Source organism: Euleptes europaea, chromosome 7 (genome assembly GCF_029931775.1).
Source record: "Euleptes europaea isolate rEulEur1 chromosome 7, rEulEur1.hap1, whole genome shotgun sequence".
Taxonomy (NCBI): Eukaryota; Metazoa; Chordata; class Lepidosauria; order Squamata; family Sphaerodactylidae; genus Euleptes; species Euleptes europaea.
Window position 1 is genome coordinate 81,620,445 of NC_079318.1, and position 17,047 is coordinate 81,637,491.

At 49.6% G+C, this 17,047-nt stretch overlaps 1 protein-coding gene across 11 annotated transcripts in view; it reads left to right on the top strand.

Moving 5' to 3' along the window:
• The window catches only part of NRXN2 (neurexin 2), a 393,602-nt gene that overhangs the window by 309,183 nt on the left and 67,372 nt on the right, over window positions 1-17,047 (top strand). For all 11 annotated transcript variants that reach the window (XM_056852311.1, XM_056852313.1, XM_056852316.1 and 8 more), the window contains one exon: window positions 14,235-14,406. In XM_056852311.1, coding sequence (XP_056708289.1) covers window positions 14,235-14,406 — 172 coding nt within the window. The remainder of the gene's footprint in view (window positions 1-14,234; window positions 14,407-17,047) is intronic.

The following is a 17,047-nucleotide window of genomic DNA, read 5'->3' on the forward strand; positions in this document are numbered from 1 at the left end:
GGCTATCTGGGCCTGGAAAGGCTGCGGGCGACCAGGGTGCAAGACCTCCTCATGGGAGCCTCGTAGGGTTGCCAGGTTCCTCTTCGCCACCAGCGGGAGATGTTTGGGGCGGAGCCTGAGGAGGGCGGGGTTTGGGGAGGGGAGGGACTTCCATGACATAGAGTCCAATTGCCAAAGCGGCCGTTTTCTCCAGGTGAACTGTTCTCTATCGGCTGGAGATCAGTTGTAAAATCGGGAGATCACCATCTAGTACCTGCTAGACCTCCTCTTAAGAGCCTCAGGATTCTCTGTGCCAGCACTGGGAGCTGGTTGGTCATTGGAAAACCAGGGTTTCTGGGGTCTTTGTTTCCCCAGCTAGGTGAGAGTCCAGGGCATGGAAAGGGGGCAAAGGAGCAGTGATCTAGTGACCAAGAAAAAGCAGGGAATGGGGGCAGGCCTGGCTGGGTAGGTCCCTGTTGAGCTCTGGTCATTGCAAGCAACGGGGCAGGGGGATGAGGAACCGTCTTGGGACTGAGAGGGGCGGCCTTTCAGATCAGTGGGCTTTGTCTGTGGAAGATGGGAGCAGGCCTGCGCTCTGTCTTTCCTTGTGTTTCCTCCCTGGCAAAAAAGTGTAATTAAGGCCCTGTTAATAAGCCGTCTGCCTCACGTGCAGATTTAGACTCATTAGCTTCTAATTAACTGTTTCTCTTTTATTTCTCCTGGGGGGTGGGGTTCATTGTGGCTGTCAGAGGCAGCCTTCCCCCCACTCTTCCCCAACCCTCAACAACTGTTACCTTCCTTCTGTTTCTCCTCTTCGCCCTCCCCCTGCTATTATTGGGGGTCTGCAAATTTGTTCTGCATCTCATGCATCCCTTCCATCTCTGGGGAGGTGATTCGGAGGGCAGGTTGTGGGACAAAGCCAGCCTGGCTCAGATGGAGCCCCAGGAGATTTCCCCATTTTCTGTTATTTTCTCCATTGAGCGCAGTTGGGCAGGTCTTTCCCTGTTGTCCTCCCCAGACATCTTCATCTTTGCCCTTTTGTTCTCCTAAGAGGACGTTCTTCCAGCATCTTCTCAATATTCCCCTAATCCCGCACCTCCAGATGCTGCCCACTGTCAGATTTGCAGGCTCCAGGGAAGGTTGTGGACATGATCTGCAAAGCCCTGGCTGGGGGGAGGGGAGGGGGTCTTCTCCAGTGCATCCTCCCCCTGCAGGGCCACCTCACACCGGCTTGGCCCTCGCATACATCTCCATTATCGGTGCATCCTGGGCAGCCCTGGGGTGAGCGATGAGGTGTTGATTCAGGCTGACAGGTGGATGGAGCAGCTCTGCTGAGAGATTGATCCCGCCCCGTTGCCAGGTAACCGGGAGCGACAGGCGAAGCTGTCAGAACGAATGGCGCAAGCTGCAGTGGTTGGCGCCAGCTTGCGTCCCTGGGTGGCAGACCTCCCCTCTTGCATCCGACTGTACCCCAGAGATGGCTTGCTGGAAATGGGGAAGGAAAAGACTTCCCCACACACACACATACACACCGTTGTTGGAGAAAAACTCCTGGCGAGCCGGCAGTGCAACTGCGTGGGTCTGTTTGCTGACAGGTGCCATGTCCCATCCTAAGAGAGCTGTAGTGTCTCAGGCTAATGGAAGAGAATGAAAAGGAAATGAGGTGTCGAAATGCTGCTGTGGTAGCATTGACTAACTGCACTCCTGGTAGATGAAGGGTCACATTTTGGAACTTAAAAAAAAAAAATCCCTGCAAATGGAAAATCGCCACAGGCAGGCAGAGCATGTGGGTTTCCCTGTTCTATCTGCTTAGAGTTTTGTTTATCTAAAGCAGTGGTTCCAAAACTTTTCGGGCCACCGCCCCCTTGGTCCCACAAACTCAACCCCAGCGCCCCCTACCCTATCCTATAAAAAGCATTATTCGAAACAGGGGTTTGCTTGACTCACTAAAGAAGAGAATAACAATAAAAATTCAAACCAGTAACAATTATTTCCACATCTGTTCAAAATCACATTAAAACTTCTTAGTTGAAATTTATTCAGCAAAACTGATGAACTTGATCCAGTGGTACCAGCTCTTCAAAGTCTGGAAGAAAATTCTGATAGTTTCCACCAAATTTGCCAGCCTGGTGCCATAGCTTTATCTGTTGTAAATTAGTGAACAACACAGTTGTGAACTTAATTATTTTAGGTACTGTTGTTATTTATTTATTTCTTCCCTCCACCACATAGCAGCAATTATCAGAAACCCACAGCGTAAATCTATGTTGCAGCCACATTTGGAATTCTGCGTAGAGTTCTGGGTCAATTTCAGATCAACAGTTTGTAACCAGGGATATCCAGGAGACAGGAGAACTACGGTACCAGGATCCTTTTGCCCCCCCCTTCCCCCCCCCTGTGGCTTCCTGGGAAATAAATCTCTTTTGTTGACCACTCTAGGACTGGGGCAAAGACAATCTCTTTCCCATAACCCTGAAACAAGCCTCCTGAAGACTACACCACTTCCTTTGAACGGGTTGCTGTTTGCTTTTTAAAATTTTGTTATGCTCCACAGAGAGATGTGAAATTCAAGTTCAGTTCCAGTTCACTGAAAGAACTCTGAATTGGTTTTTTGGGCTTGGGTTCAAGTTTGGTTTTGGCACTTGCAATTGGATCCATCGTCCTTGGGGGCTGATCAGCTTAAAGCCTTTCACCACTCAGGCCTCTTCCAGAACACAATCTGCTTATGAGACAGCCGCTATTGATTGATCACCAGATTCCTGGTATACAAGTCCAGGGAACCAAGCCTGAGACCACTTCTAGAAGCTCAGCCTCAGGCAGAAGGTGGTGATGCACCAACAGACTCCTTCTGTTGTTCCAAAAAACTCAATCCAAATGTTGCACACTGTGGCTGGTAGAGTGACCCTGCACGATGCTGCTGGATCACACAGAACCAGACCGCAGCTGTGGGAAAGAGTACTTTGCATGGGTTTAGACCAGTGGTTCCCAAACGTTTCGGGCCACCAGCCCCTTGGTTCCACAAACTCAACCCCAGCGCCCCCTACCCTAACCCATAAAAAGCATTATTCAAAATAGAGGTTTGCATGATGCACTGAAGAAAATAAGAACAATACAGTTTCAAAACAGTAACAATGAATTGCACATCTATTCAAAATCAAATTAAAACTTTTTAGTTGAAATTTACTCAACAAAACTGATGAACTTGATCCAGTGGTACCAGCTTTTCAAAGTCTGGAAAAAATGCTGATAGTTTCCACCAAATTTGCCAGCCTGGTGCCATAGCTTGATCTGTTGAAAATTAATGAACAACACAGTTGAAGGGGCCCACCTCTAGCACCCCCCTGCTGCCCCCTTGCCTCTTAGTGCCCCCCTAAGTAATCCCACTGCCCCCCAGGGGGTGGTACTGTCCAGTTTGGAAACCACTGATCTAAAGCCTTGTTCATAACTGCAATCCATCACCTTCTGTGGCATAGTGCATTCTACAACATTTGACCACCTCGTTCTCCTGCATGTGGTAAACCAGACCTCAGTTTGGAGGAAGGGCTTACTTTTAGTTAGCCAGTTTTGTTGGCCTGAATGCCACCTGGCTGTGTGTCTCTCCCCCCTCCCCGCTTCATTTTTTGAATGTTTTTGAAAAGTCCACAAGGGATTTTGCTGGTGGATACTAGCCTGGCTTTCTATGTACAGCAATTACCATGGCCAGAACTGTTAGGATTTTGCCCTTCAGCATCTTCTCAAGGTCGGAACTCAGACCTGGAACATGTGAGGAGGCAGTGATGAGGGGGGTAGGTCTGAGCATGCACAGAGAACATTTGTTTTCATAGAATCATAGAGTTGGAAGGGGCCATACAGGCCATCTAGTCCAACCCCCTGCTTAATGCAGGATCAGCCTAGAGCATCCCTGACAAGTGTCTGCCCAGCCTCTGCTTAAAGACTGCCCATGAAGGGGAGCTCACCACCTCCCTAGGTAGCTGATTCCACTGTTGAACAGTTCTTACTGTAAAAAAAGTTTTACTAATATTCAGCCAGTACCTTTCCACCCACAATTTAAACCCATTATTGTGAGTACTATCCTCTGCTGCCAACAGGAACAGCTCCTTGCCCTCCTCTAAGTGACTGTGTTTTGCTACATAGTCATTCACCAGCATTCATGGAAGGATTCCAAAGTTCTGGCTTCTAGCTGTGGACCAACGCTTCTTTTTAGAAAGAAAATAACCTGTGGTTGTCATGGAGTCTGCCCAAGGAAACACACCTTCAGCCTGCATTCCAAGGCACCGTGGCCCTTAAAGTCCTTCCCTTCAAATTCCCCTCAGTGCAATTCCTTGTATTAGAAATTGGGCTGGTATCCCCTGAAACCAATTGCCTTTTCAGCAGGGGGGATAGTCTCAGCTGTCCCCGGGATGGCCATAAATAGCCACTTGGGCACCAGGAAATGAAGCAGAAAAGCTCATTAAGATTGACTTCGCTGCTGAGACTAAGAGGCGGTTTGCTGCACTGGTGCCTCCCAAGCAGGGAATCCCAAGGGATGGGCCATGATGGGCAAAATAATACAGGGGGGGGGCACTTGGAGAAGCACACCTACATGGTACATACCGTAAGTCTACATGTCTAAGAAGGCCATCAGAAGCATCACTCTGGTGGTTCTTCAGTGAACAGCAGCTCTTGAGGTGAGGAGATCTGAGTTCAAGTCTCGCCTCAGTGGTGGTCTCCATGTGTGCTTTCTGTATCTCTCAGCCACTATAAGAGCAACCTGCCACACAAAGTTGCGCAGGCAACCACCAGAAAGATAGCAGCCCTGTTCACAGGTTACAATGAATGCATGTGCATGTACACTTGATGGTTATTCATAGGTGCACTGAGTAATTCTCAGGTTACATTCAAGGCATGCACATCTGCAGCTGTGATTGAAACCCCACATTTTCTTCGGGTACTACTCCCCAGTTTCATTTGTAAAATGAGCGCATGTTGGCTTGTTCTTACAAATGGGTTCTCACATACATGCAGGTCCCCTGTACAAGTGTTCCCTGTAGCATCTGAACAGGGCTGGTAGAACGCTGGAAAATTGGATATGGCATGGAGGCATATTATGTAGCAGCCTTGCAAGTCTGACTGTGGTGAGGGCCTGGATGGAAGACCCTTTGGAAAAATACACACATCTAGGGTTGCCAACCTCCAGGTACTAGCTGGAGATCTCCTGCTATTACAACTGATCTCCAGCCGATAGAGATCGTTCCCCTGGAGAAAATGGCCACTTTGGCAATTGGACTCTATGGCATTGAAGTCCCTCCCCTCTCCAAACCCCGCCCTCCTCAGGGTCCACCCCAAAAATCTCCAAGTATTTCCCATCCCAGAGTTGGCAACCATTCCCACACCTCGTGTACACTGTGGGATATCAGCGTAATAAAAAAACTCCCTGGGAAACAGCAGAGTTTTAAGCAGAGGTTGGAAAGGCAGCTGTGAGGGGAAGGGAACATCTCTCAGGAAGGAGCTCCACAGCCTTAGCGCCGCTCAGGAGAAAGCCCTTTCTTATGTGCTACACGCTGTACTTCAGACGGTGCAGGCACATAAAGATGAATGTTCAAAGATGACCTAAATGTCTGCATAGGTTGATAAAGGAGAACATATCCGTAAGGTATCCTGGTTCCTGACTACTTCATTGTTCCCAGACAGCAACAGGGAGGGATCCAGCAGAGACGATTCTAAATCTGAGTGTTACGTCTCTGAGTGATCACAGTGACCTGACACATCTGAATGTGCTTGTGCCTATAAACGCTTAAGGGAAATAATAAATTATTAGTGACATCGGTAGCATTGACGGGCAAGAGAGGGAGAGGATGGCTAGCAGAGGAAGCGGAGTCCTCGGGAAGCTTCGAGGAATAAATCTCCCTTCTTCAATATTGCTTAAGAAATTGTTGCCAGCCATACTGGAAGTCTTGGCGCCTGAGGAGATTTCTGGACACAAAGAGCAAGAAATACAGCCCCGGGCTGCCAAGCAGCAAATTCTGTTTTTAGTTTGGGAGGGGACGTTGCCTAGAGTCTTCAGGAGGATGAACAAGAGATAAATAAATTGCAGCCATTTTGGTGTATTGTGTCATCAAAGTCAAAGCAACCAAACTGGCCCTCCCGTTTTTTGTTTGTTTAGAAGGCGAGAGACCCTTGAGAATGTCATATTTCTAACATGGGGGTTAGGTGGCAAACCCGGAAATGAAGCTTCCTAAGTTTGCTGAAGGGCAGCCATTTTGTTCCTCTAACTGCGATGGTGACATTGAGTGATAACAGACATTTGGACATAACACAGTTGTTCACATAAGAGTGTTGTATTATTGGTGGCCTTTTCAGATGTTTTGCTGGCGTGATATGTCAAGCAGTGGACATTTTTTTGCCTTATTGGCTATAGGTAACCAAAGAAATAAGAAAATTGCACCACTTCACACGCACTCACACACAGAATACATCCATAGGTGCCGCAGCAGAATAATTTATTCTCTACAGTCCACCCAATATGTTCTGAGCACATTTCTATTTATCAGAGGTACTGGATGTTTTCCTCCTTGTGTTTTTTAAAGGTTACTGCAACCATAAGAGCCTTTTTCCCCCCCTGCCATCTTTAGGATTGTCCATTAGCTAGAAAAATAAAAACCGCCTGACCCGCACCCGTGCTTTGGACAGAAAGATTTGACAAGCTGGGATCGGCAGATGAAGCTTTTCACACCAGGCAGTTAAATATTATCACCTGCTAATTGATGCAAATCAAACCGCTGTTAAAGCCGCAGCTACTTGGGGCCAGTTTGAAAGCTGGCATCTGTAATTATGTCCTCAGAGATGGCATGGCAAGCAGGCCGCGTGCCACTGGAGGCAGCAGCCATTTGGGGGCCTTGGCGGCCATCTTGGGAGTAGAGGGAAAGGCTCTGATTCTGGCCTTGGCTGGTCCATTAAACACTTGAGGGGGGTGGGGGGTGGCGCAGGCCGGCCAGCCATGGTTGCTTTGCTCGTGCTCAGGAGTTATTGTGCCAGTGAGCCGTCAAGAGGGCTGCAGGCCGTCTGCCTCTGTCCTGGGGTCTGCGTTTGCTTTTGAGTCTCATAAATCTATTTCTTCTCCTCCTCCTTCTCCTTTTTTAATTTCCACCCTCTGTGACTGACATAAATCTCCCTCTAAGTAACTCAGCGTGCCAGTTGCAGCCTGGCAGGCCTCGGCGGGGCTTAGTGAAAGCTGCAACAGTGTCTCCTCATCGCCAGAGGTGGCATAAAGTGATAAGAGGAGATTCTCCCCCATACTCTGCTTTGCCCTTCATTAATGCTTGCCACCCTTCTGAACATGTTTTTCTCCCCATCACCTCTTCCTCCCCCCCCCCGCTACCTAGAGTGTGCCAGGTCCCTCTTTGCCATGGTGGGGGGAGGTTTTGGGGGCAGAGCCTGAGGAGGGCTGGGTTCGGAAAGGGTGGGACTTCAATGTCATAGAGTCCAATTGCCAAAGCAGCCATTTTCTCCAGGGGAACTGATCTCTATCGGCTGGAGATCAGTTGTAATAGCGGGTGATCTCCAGCCACCACCTGGAGGTTGGCAACTCTGGTGCAGACCATGAAGACCATTCTCTTCTTTGGGGCCTAACCCATGAAATGCTTCCATTCCCCTTCCCCTCACATGAGCTTCTCACTTAATCAGCCTTTTCTTGCTTGGATGCTTTGTCAAAACCACCAAAGGAGATGCGTATACTGATTTGCTGCCCCAGTGGGGTTATGCCCCCCCCCTCAGATCCATGAAGCAGCAAGAACCATATCCTTTCCTCCCTCCCCTGGGTTACTTAGCTACCCTGGGGGGAGTTCAATGAGGGGTGGGTTGGGACAAGGGAGGAGGCACCTGGGCATGGAGAAAGCCAAGGGCGGGGGGGGGGAACATAAGGGGAACAGGCAAGAGCTAGCAGTGGAGAATGCTCCACATATCCCTCATTGGGTATTAATGTCTGGCAACGACAGAAGGATCTTGTAGGATTCATTGGTCTGGGTTTAGGGAGGATCTGGAAGGAATTACTTTTTAGAAGACTCAGAGCCATGCATATTCTTCATCCAAAATGGCATTGAGATCTTAGCCTTCAACAGCTGGGAACCAGCAAGCAACCAGAGAAAAGGATTGCTAGTAATGACCGCCAAGTAGCATGGAAGCCTTTGGAGAAAGACTCTGGCTTGCTTCCCAGGGCTCCACCCCCAAACTTAAAGGATTTTTTGGGGGGATATAGGGCTTCCCTGTGGCCCCGTGTGTTATTCAGAGAGCCATTCAGTAGCAACCTAGCACTACTGGAAAATTGCTCCATCTAAGAAGCCAGTGTACTGAGTGAGCTGTCTGGCAGAGGTGGATTTAAAAGGGGGGTTGGACAGATTTATGTAGGACAGGTCTATCGCTGGCTGTTAGCCATGATAGTGGAATGGGGCCTCCAGATTCACAAGCAGAACGCCTCTGATTGTAAAATGCTTGGGGAGAAAACAGCTGGTGAGGGATGTTGTCTGCAGGCTGTGATTATGGGCTTCCCGGAGGCATCTGAATGGCTGCTGTCAGAAACAGGATGCTGGACTAGATTGGTCTAACTCAGCATGACTACTCTTCAAGCTAAACCACACAGTATGCTATTTGATGTGTTGGAGCAGGGGTACATAGGGTCCCAAATTGGAAGTGGAGATGTGCAGCCCCCCCAGTGAGGCAAATAGCACCACCTTGAACACATGAAGCTGCCTTTACTGAATCAGACCCTTGGTCTGTATTGTCTACTCAGACCGGCAGCAGCTCTCCAGGGCCTCAGGCAGAGGTCTTTCCCATCACCTACTTGCCTAGTCCCTTTAACTGGAGATGCCGGGGATTGAACCTGGGACCTTCTGCATGCCAAGAAGATGCTTTACCACTGAGCCACAGCTCCTCCCCTTGGCCATTATAGTTTTAAAAAAGATCCAACCCTGCATGTGTGGGAAACTGGGAAATTCCCATTAGCATGACGTGTGACTGACGGTTTACAAGTCACGTTGGGGCTTTTCTTCCTCTTAAGAGAAAACTGGGTGCCTTAGCTCAAGGCCACTTATAAACCCCATCTGAAGAAGTGAGCTGTGGTTCACAAAAGTTCATACCCTGCCAGAAATTTTGTTAGCCTTTAAGGTGCTACAGGACTTTTGCTCTTTTCTACTGTCATAAACCCCATGTGAGCCACGTGCCACTAGGGTTTCCAGGTCCCTCTTCGCCACCGGTGAGAGGTTTTGGGGGCGGAGCCTGAGGAGGGCGGGGTTTGGGGAGGGAGTGGGACTTCAATGCCATGGAGTCCAATTGCCAAAGAGGCCATGTTCTCCAGGTGACCTGATCTCTAACGGCTGGAGATCAGTTGTAATAGCAGGAGATCCCCAGCCACCACCTGGAGGCTGGCAACCCTACGTGCCACCTGTGGGCTTTCTGACCTCTTCTCATCTTTTGTGAGGCAATATTGCCAGCAACTTCACCTTGCTGTGGCAACTTGCTGCCTGTCCCAGGTGTGGCACTGATTCTGCCTTGCTCTTCCTAGAGCCGCGGGGGGTGAGGGTGGGCATTGATAAAGCACACACGCCCCGCAACTCTAATAATCTGGGGTTTAATGCAATAATTACATGCATGGCTCTAATAAGCAGCGTGAGCACACAGAGCCAGCCAGCAGCCGTTCCCACCGTGCGATATTAATCACTGCTTAGCATAATAAGCCCTTAATAATGCCCCCCCTTCCCCTACCTCCCAGCAGTGGCTCCACATAAACGCTTCTTGCCTAGGATTTTCAGTAGACAATGGCTGCTGTGTTGGTGACAAACCAGTAGGAGACCCAAAATAAACACCATCTCTTATTGAGCCAGCTAACACGTCAGTAATGTGCACTTTCAGGTTTCACAGAACTGTGTTCTGCCTAACAAAAGAATTCTGTGAAGCACAAAAGCTTACATATTTCCACACTTTAAAAATATTTTTTTTAAATAAAAACCTTTTGACTGATAGAAAAAGGTGTCCCTTATTAATCGGGCCACTGATAGTTTTAAATAACAATGCCGATGCTTCCCAAAAAAGCAGCCTGCTTCTTCTGAGAGATGCCTGGTATGTGGCAAGCGTGCATCATCTAAAAACAATTATTTTCAAAATTATTGTATTCATATGTAAATGTGCCCTATTAATTGATTCCTCGTGTGATTAATTGACTAGTATTAGGTGACTGCCTTAATAAAAAAAGAGGGGTGCTGAGTCTTGAGTGTCCCTTGGATCTGTGCATTAGAAACCAAGCCCTTGTCACTTGAGAGGTGGAGCTGGCCGAACTTTAGCCATTATGCAAGAAACACAATCCATACATGCTCGGTGCTTCTTATATTCAGTATTCCAAGGCTAAAAGATCAATCCTGAAGGGAGGAGGCTGAACCGGCTCAGGAGCCGGTGTGACCTCGGCGCTGGAGTGCCACTTGCACCCGCTAAACTGGCACAGATGCCGGTTCAGGGCCACTTATGCCAGCCCAGCCCCAGGAAGCGGAACAGCAGAGGGGAGGGGCTATGGCTCAGTGGTAGAGCCTCTGCTTGGCATGCAGAAGGTCCCAGGTTCAATCCCCAGCATCTCCAGTTAAAGGGACTAGGCAAGTAGGTGATGGGAAAGACCTCTGCCTGAGGCCCTAGAGAGCCACTGCCCGTCTGAGTAGACAATACTGACTTGGATGGACCAAGGGTCTGATTCAGTATAAGGCAGCTTCATGTGTTCATGTGAGTAAAGCCATGCTTGGGCGCTGGTACTACTGCTGCAGCAGCAGCATTTCCCTGGTGCAAAGGTTTGCGCCGACATCAAAAGGGCCTTCCTGGGGGCGGAGCTGACTTTAGTCAGTTCCCAAAGCCCTTTCACCCCAGGAACACCTCCTTTAGCCAGCACAAACTTGTGCCAGCAAAGAGGCAGGTGTAGCCCCGTGAAACTCAATGGAGGAGTGTCACTAGGTTTTTTCAAAATAACATTTTTGACTTGTTTTTTTCAGGCCGGCAAGCCATTCAGGAGCCTGCATGGCTACGCCGTCCCCGGGCCTGACCCATCTATCCTCCCCCCACTCAAGATTGTGCTTTATGCCTTGGTTTTTGGAAACAGGTTGCATTTACCAATGGGTTGGTTTGGAGGCAGCTGCAGGTTAAGAGGGGGAAGCACCTTGTGGTGGGCTGTGCAGCCTCCCCCCCGGAGCCTACCTCTCCAGGCACTTCTCCGGGCTCAGCTGGGAGCTGCGGTGTTCGTTGCCAGCCAGTTGTGACTCAGGGCTGCAGCCTGCTTGAATTGTGACCACGGAGGCTCGTGTGCTTCCATAACTCATCTCGAGCTCTTTATAACCACATAAGCACCCTTGCTCAGAAGGAACAGCCCACAGTGAGTTATGGACTGGTAGAAAAAGCTCACTTCCAAGGAGGGGGATTCATATATATTATATGCACACATATACATACAGTGAGAGAGAGAGAGAGAGAGAGAGAGAGAGAAAGGAAAGCGGAAACACCCAGTTGGGCAGAACGGATCCAAATTCCGTGCCATGGAAACCTCAAGCTTTGTGCTGAATATAATTTATGCAAACATGCAAAAAAAGGGGGGGTTGTTTTCCACAAGGTGTGCATGATTCTTGACTTCATTTTGGAGTTTTGGGACCTGTTTTTGCAAGGAGATATCTAGATACATGGAAGGCACCACATACACTGGGCTGTTGCGGTTGTTTGCCCATGACCTTGAGAGGGATTTGGTAGCCACGACTGGGATGTGACTTCTTGGTGCATTAGGAGGCGGCTCGCATTTCTGCCCCCCTCAAAAGACCCTTGCGCGCACTGCCAGAAATGCATATGAGTTTACTGGCGTGCGCACGCCTTGGCGACCCACCGCCCAAGCCCCTTAACCAGTCTCGCCTTCCTCCCTAGTAAGGAGCCTGCAGAACTGGATTAATTACTGCCTGGCTGCAAATGAAATTAAGCAGCCCTGATCGTTAGCTTATTGATGAGGCAAATGAGATTAGGCGGTGCAGTGTCAATCGGAGCCTGCACCAGGAACTGGATTAAGAGGGTGGCGATTACTCAGAGCCCCCACGAGCGGGCCAGAGACGGCCCTGGTTTCCCCCCCCCCCCCAGGGAAGGAGACAAATCAAAGAGAGAGCCTTGGCATCTTCCTTTTTGAGCATGGAATGCTGACGGTGCCTAAACTTGGGGGAGGGGGGGGCAGCACTTTACTAAGGTCCAGGCCTGCAAGCTTGTTACCATGGTGTGGCCCATTTATGTCATTTCAGAAATGAAATAATATTCCTCCCCTTTTACACATGACATTGTTAGGATTGGAGGGGGCTCATGGTGGGGCTTTGGTTCGCGCCTCATATTTACCATGGCAGGGTTGCAGCTTCAGGCCCGGGGCTGCTGGTGAGCCCTCCCCGGGGAACGCAGAAGCTTCCGTTTTCTCCCCGCCCCAGGCACTAAAGTCTAGAAGCAGACCTCTGCTGTGAGCTGGGTCAGGCCCAGACAGCTGCAGGCGGAGGCAGGGGAGGAGGCTCTTGGGGAGAAGGGAGGGGTAAGCTCGTTTGACAAATTGGCGTCACCCACCGCTGCAGTCACACTGTGTTATTTTACCACCCGCGTTGCTCTAAGAGTTGAACAAAGCATGCAAGGGAAGCAGCCTTGCCCAGGACTTTGGATTTCTCAGTGTTTCTCCCCACCACCAAACCTACTTGGAAATAGCGTTCCACAATCTCAAATGTGTGGGGTGTGCAGAGAAGCACGGTCTTCTGAAGAGGATTTCACAAGTTCCAAGGTTGGGCTTGGGGTGAGATTGGATTGCGCTATCGTTTAACCTTCCTCCCAAGAAGCAATTTCTATAGTAAGCGCTCAGACCCAAGAGTAACACTCTTAAATTCTCGGTTTCCCTGCCTCATCTCTGCATAAGGATGCTTTCAAGAAAACATGAAACTGTTACTGTTTCCCAAAGTGTGGAGCAGTCTGAACATCCCTAGATAAGCAAAGCACTTAATTAATAAATAAATAAACCGCATCAAAGTCACACCCTCAGAAAAAATGAAACAAAAGTATGACTTAAAATGTCTTATTACTAGTCTTCCACACAGAGTTAATAAACAACACTGTGTCCTTTGTTCCAGCCATTTTGCAACCAATCTCAGGGCTGTGACTCAGTAGTAGGGCACCTGCTTTGCAAGCAGAAGGTCCCTGGTTCAATCCTCAGCATCCCCAGCTAAAAGGATCAGGTAGCAGGTGATGCGAAAGACCTCTGCCCGAGCCCCTGGAGAGCTGCTGCCAGTCAGAGTAGACAAGAATGGCCTCAGCTGGTCTGATGTAGTCTTCATGAGTTCATTGCATCAACAGTTTGGTTTCTGGGCTGTCCGTGGCTCCTAAGCTCCAGCCCAACCAAATTCCTGTGTGCGGAGAGTGGAGTGTGCACAAAGGAACATTGCATGACTCCACCTCCCATTTAAATTTCAAACCTCCCACCTGGGTGACCAGATCACACCGGGCAGAGAGCCCGTCGTCGGAGTCCTTCCTGACGTCCCATCAGGCGGTGATACAGGTAACTGTGCCTCCTCCCAAGCAGCAATTAATATTCACTTGACAGGAAAGAAGCTCTTTCTTGCCTTTTCTCCTGTGAATGGTGCAACCTGGTAACTGGTAGAAGCCAGATAAAGTCACAGGCAATGAGGCTGTTACATGCATAACTTGAAAAGGAGAGTTGGTTTTTATATGCCAACTTTCTGTACCACTTAAGGGAGACTCAAACCGGCTTACAATCACCTTCCCTTCCCCTCCCCACAACAGACACCCTGTGAGGTAGGTGGGGCTGAGAGAGCTCTAACAGAGCTGTGACTAGCCCAAGGTCACCCAGCTGGCTTCAAGTGTAGGAGCGGGGAAACAAATCCAGTTCACCAGATTAGCCTCTGCCACTCATGTGGAGGACTGGGGAATCAAACCCGGCTCTCCAGATCAGAGGCCACCGCTCCAAACCACCACCCTTAACCACTACTCCACACTGGCTCCCCCATAACATGTCTCTCAGAAGGAGTTCTGTGCTTCTTAAATGGGCATCTTTCGGATCCAAGGTTAATAATTGGCTCATATCTATCTTAGGACCCTGGTATTAAACGCAGGGACCAGGATGGAGCCCCAGGCTGCTGCTGTTGACTCCTTACCCACTCCCTCCTACCAGTCTCCCTCCTCTTAACACCCTTCTCTCTCCCACTTCTCTCTCTCCCTCCTCCTGCTTTCCCCAGGACCAGGGCACGGTTGGGGTCATTTTCAACGTGGGCACAGACGACATCACCATCGAAGAGAGCAACGCCATGGTGAACGACGGCAAGTACCACGTGGTGCGCTTCACCCGGAGCGGTGGCAACGCAACGCTGCAGGTGGACAACTGGCCCATTAATGAGCGATACCCCGCAGGTAGGGACTGGGGGGCGATATTTGCTGTGCACCATCCTCCCCCTCCCCCAAAACCGCTCTCCCCCACAACACAGAGGTTGGAACCATCCTTGCTCTCTGATCATTTTGGCCAAATGGAGATTTGGGGCCTGTTGGGAATGTCCACCTGTGCTTCCTTTTAGCATCCTTCCTGGATCTTTCTGTGGAAGTGGCTTGTTGAACGTCCTTGAGTGCCCATTGCTTCCCACAACAAAAAGGGGAAGACTGGGAAGGGAAGCCTTTCATCATAGGAAGAAGGATCCAGTTGGGGAAGGTGTAAAACTCAAGGTGCTGTAAAAGAAGTTTAGGGACACCGAAAGTCAAAACAGCAGGACTCTGGCCAGCTTGTAGAAACAGAGAGAACCGTTTGGATGGAGAGAGGGGATGGAGAAGAAAAGAAGAGCCAGGGAAATGGGTGGATCTCTGTGTGACTGAGTAGATGATTTCTGTGGGACTGAATAGATGAGAGCCAGCGTGGTGTAGTGGTTAAGAGCAGTGGTTTGGAGCGCTGGCCTCTGATCTGAAGAACTGGGTTTGATGCCCCACTCCCCCACATGAGTGGTGGAGGCTAATCTTGTGAACTGGATTTGTTTCCCCACTCCTCCACATGAAGCCAGCTGGGTGACCTTGGGCTAGTCACAGCTCTCCTAGAGCTCTCTCAGCCCCACCTACCTCACAGGGTGTCTGTTGTAAGGAGGGGAAGGAAAGGTGATTGTAAGCCGGTCTGATTCTCCCTTAAGTGGTAGAGAAAGTCAGCATATAAAAACCAACTCTTCTGCTGCTTCTTCTAGATATAGATGTAGATGAGATGAGTAGATGTAGGCCAAAGATGTATATTTATACAAAGATGTATAAATTTCCCTTTGGGAAATTTCTGCAGAATTCCAGCAGGGGGAAAAAATAAGCAGAATAACCGAAATCTTGGCTTGCTGGGAATTTTGGTTCTTCCATCCTCTGCTCCCATTGTGCTTGAAAGCAAGCAGGAACTCAAGAGAAACAGGAGGATCCTGAAGTCTTGCTCAGGGTCCTGTGGTGTGGCTGCTTTTGATTGAAACATGACGCTGCCGATGTTCCCCTGAGACATTGACTCGCGCAGCATCTCATTCATACTGGGCAAAACCAATATGTAAACCACCGACGAGCACTAGAAGCAGCCCGGTTTAAATGAGACGCCGTGCGACTCAAAATCCCCTAGGAAAGCACATTTGCCTTGCCTGAGCCATGTGTAGGACAGATCTCCTTCTGGGTGCAGAAATGAGAGTTTTGCACGGGAGCAAGGGTCAAGTCTGTTAACATCCCTTACGTTTTTGAACACATGAAGCTGCCTTATACTGAATCAGACCCTTGGTCTATCCAAGTCAGTATTGTCTACTCAGACTGGCAGCGGCTCTCCAGGGTCTCAGGCAAAGGTCTTTCACATCACCTACTAGCCTAGTCCTTTTAACTGGAGATGCCGGGCATTGAACCTGGAACCTTCTGCATGCCAAGCAGAGGCTCTACCACTGAGCCACAGCCCCTCCCCTTTCCATTACGGAGGCAGAGGAATCCTGAACCCTGCCTTAGCCAGCCTTGCTTTTGTGTCCTCACACTAAAGCTTGTGAAGCTACCTGCTTCCATTTTCTAGTTGGGGCAATGAGGCTCCACTAAGCCTCCCAACATGTCTGAGATAGAGCTGAGATTTGAATCTGGGGCTCTTTAATTTACGTTCATTTGAAGGGTGGGGAAAACTCTCCCCTCCCCCGCCCCATCCTTGACAATGGGAATCCTTGACATTCTGTCAGCTGCTGGCCTTTTCCTGCAAGTATCAAATAATTTTTACAGCCCCTTTTTCAGCAGGAGAAGTGGTTTAACGTATCTCATTCTAATCTTTTTCATTCTTGGAAAAGGTTGTCGAGTGCAAAGAGGTCTTTGCATGGAGATGTCAGGAAATGGAGGCCATGAACAGGGAGGGAGGGTAGGAGGGAGGGAGGGAGAGATGCCTGAGGAGTCAGTAGCAGGGAAGCAGAGAAAATGAGCCATTGAGAAAAGGCCCAACACATGAAGCTGCCTTATACTGAATCAGACCCTTGGTCCATCTAAGTCAGTCTACTCAGACTGGCAGCGGCTCTCCAGGGTCTCAGGCTGAGGTCTTTCACATCACCTCCTTGCCTGTTCCCTTTAACTGGAGATGCCGGGGATTGAACCTGGGACCTTCTGCATGTCAAGCAGATACTCCACCACTGAGCCATGGCCCACTGGCATTTTGGGCCTTCACCAGCCAACTTTGATCCATCATTCCCAGATTGTGTGGCACCCAAACATATACACATCCCTGGTAGCGTCCAGTGGGCAGCCAGATTCTTCTGAAGTAGCCTGCCTCCAGGGATGGGATGGAACGGATAAGGTTTCCAGCTGTCAGTTGGAAAATACCTGGAGATTTTGCGGGTAGAGCCTGAGGAGGGCAGGGTTTGGGGAGGGGAAGGACCTCAGCAGGGGCATAATGCCATAGAGTCCAACCTCCAAAGCAGCCATTTTTTCCCAGAGGAACTTATCTTGATCGTCTGGAGATCAATTGTAATAGCGGGAGATCTCCATGTGCCACCTTGAGGGTGGCATGTGGAGATCTCCCACTATTACAATTGAT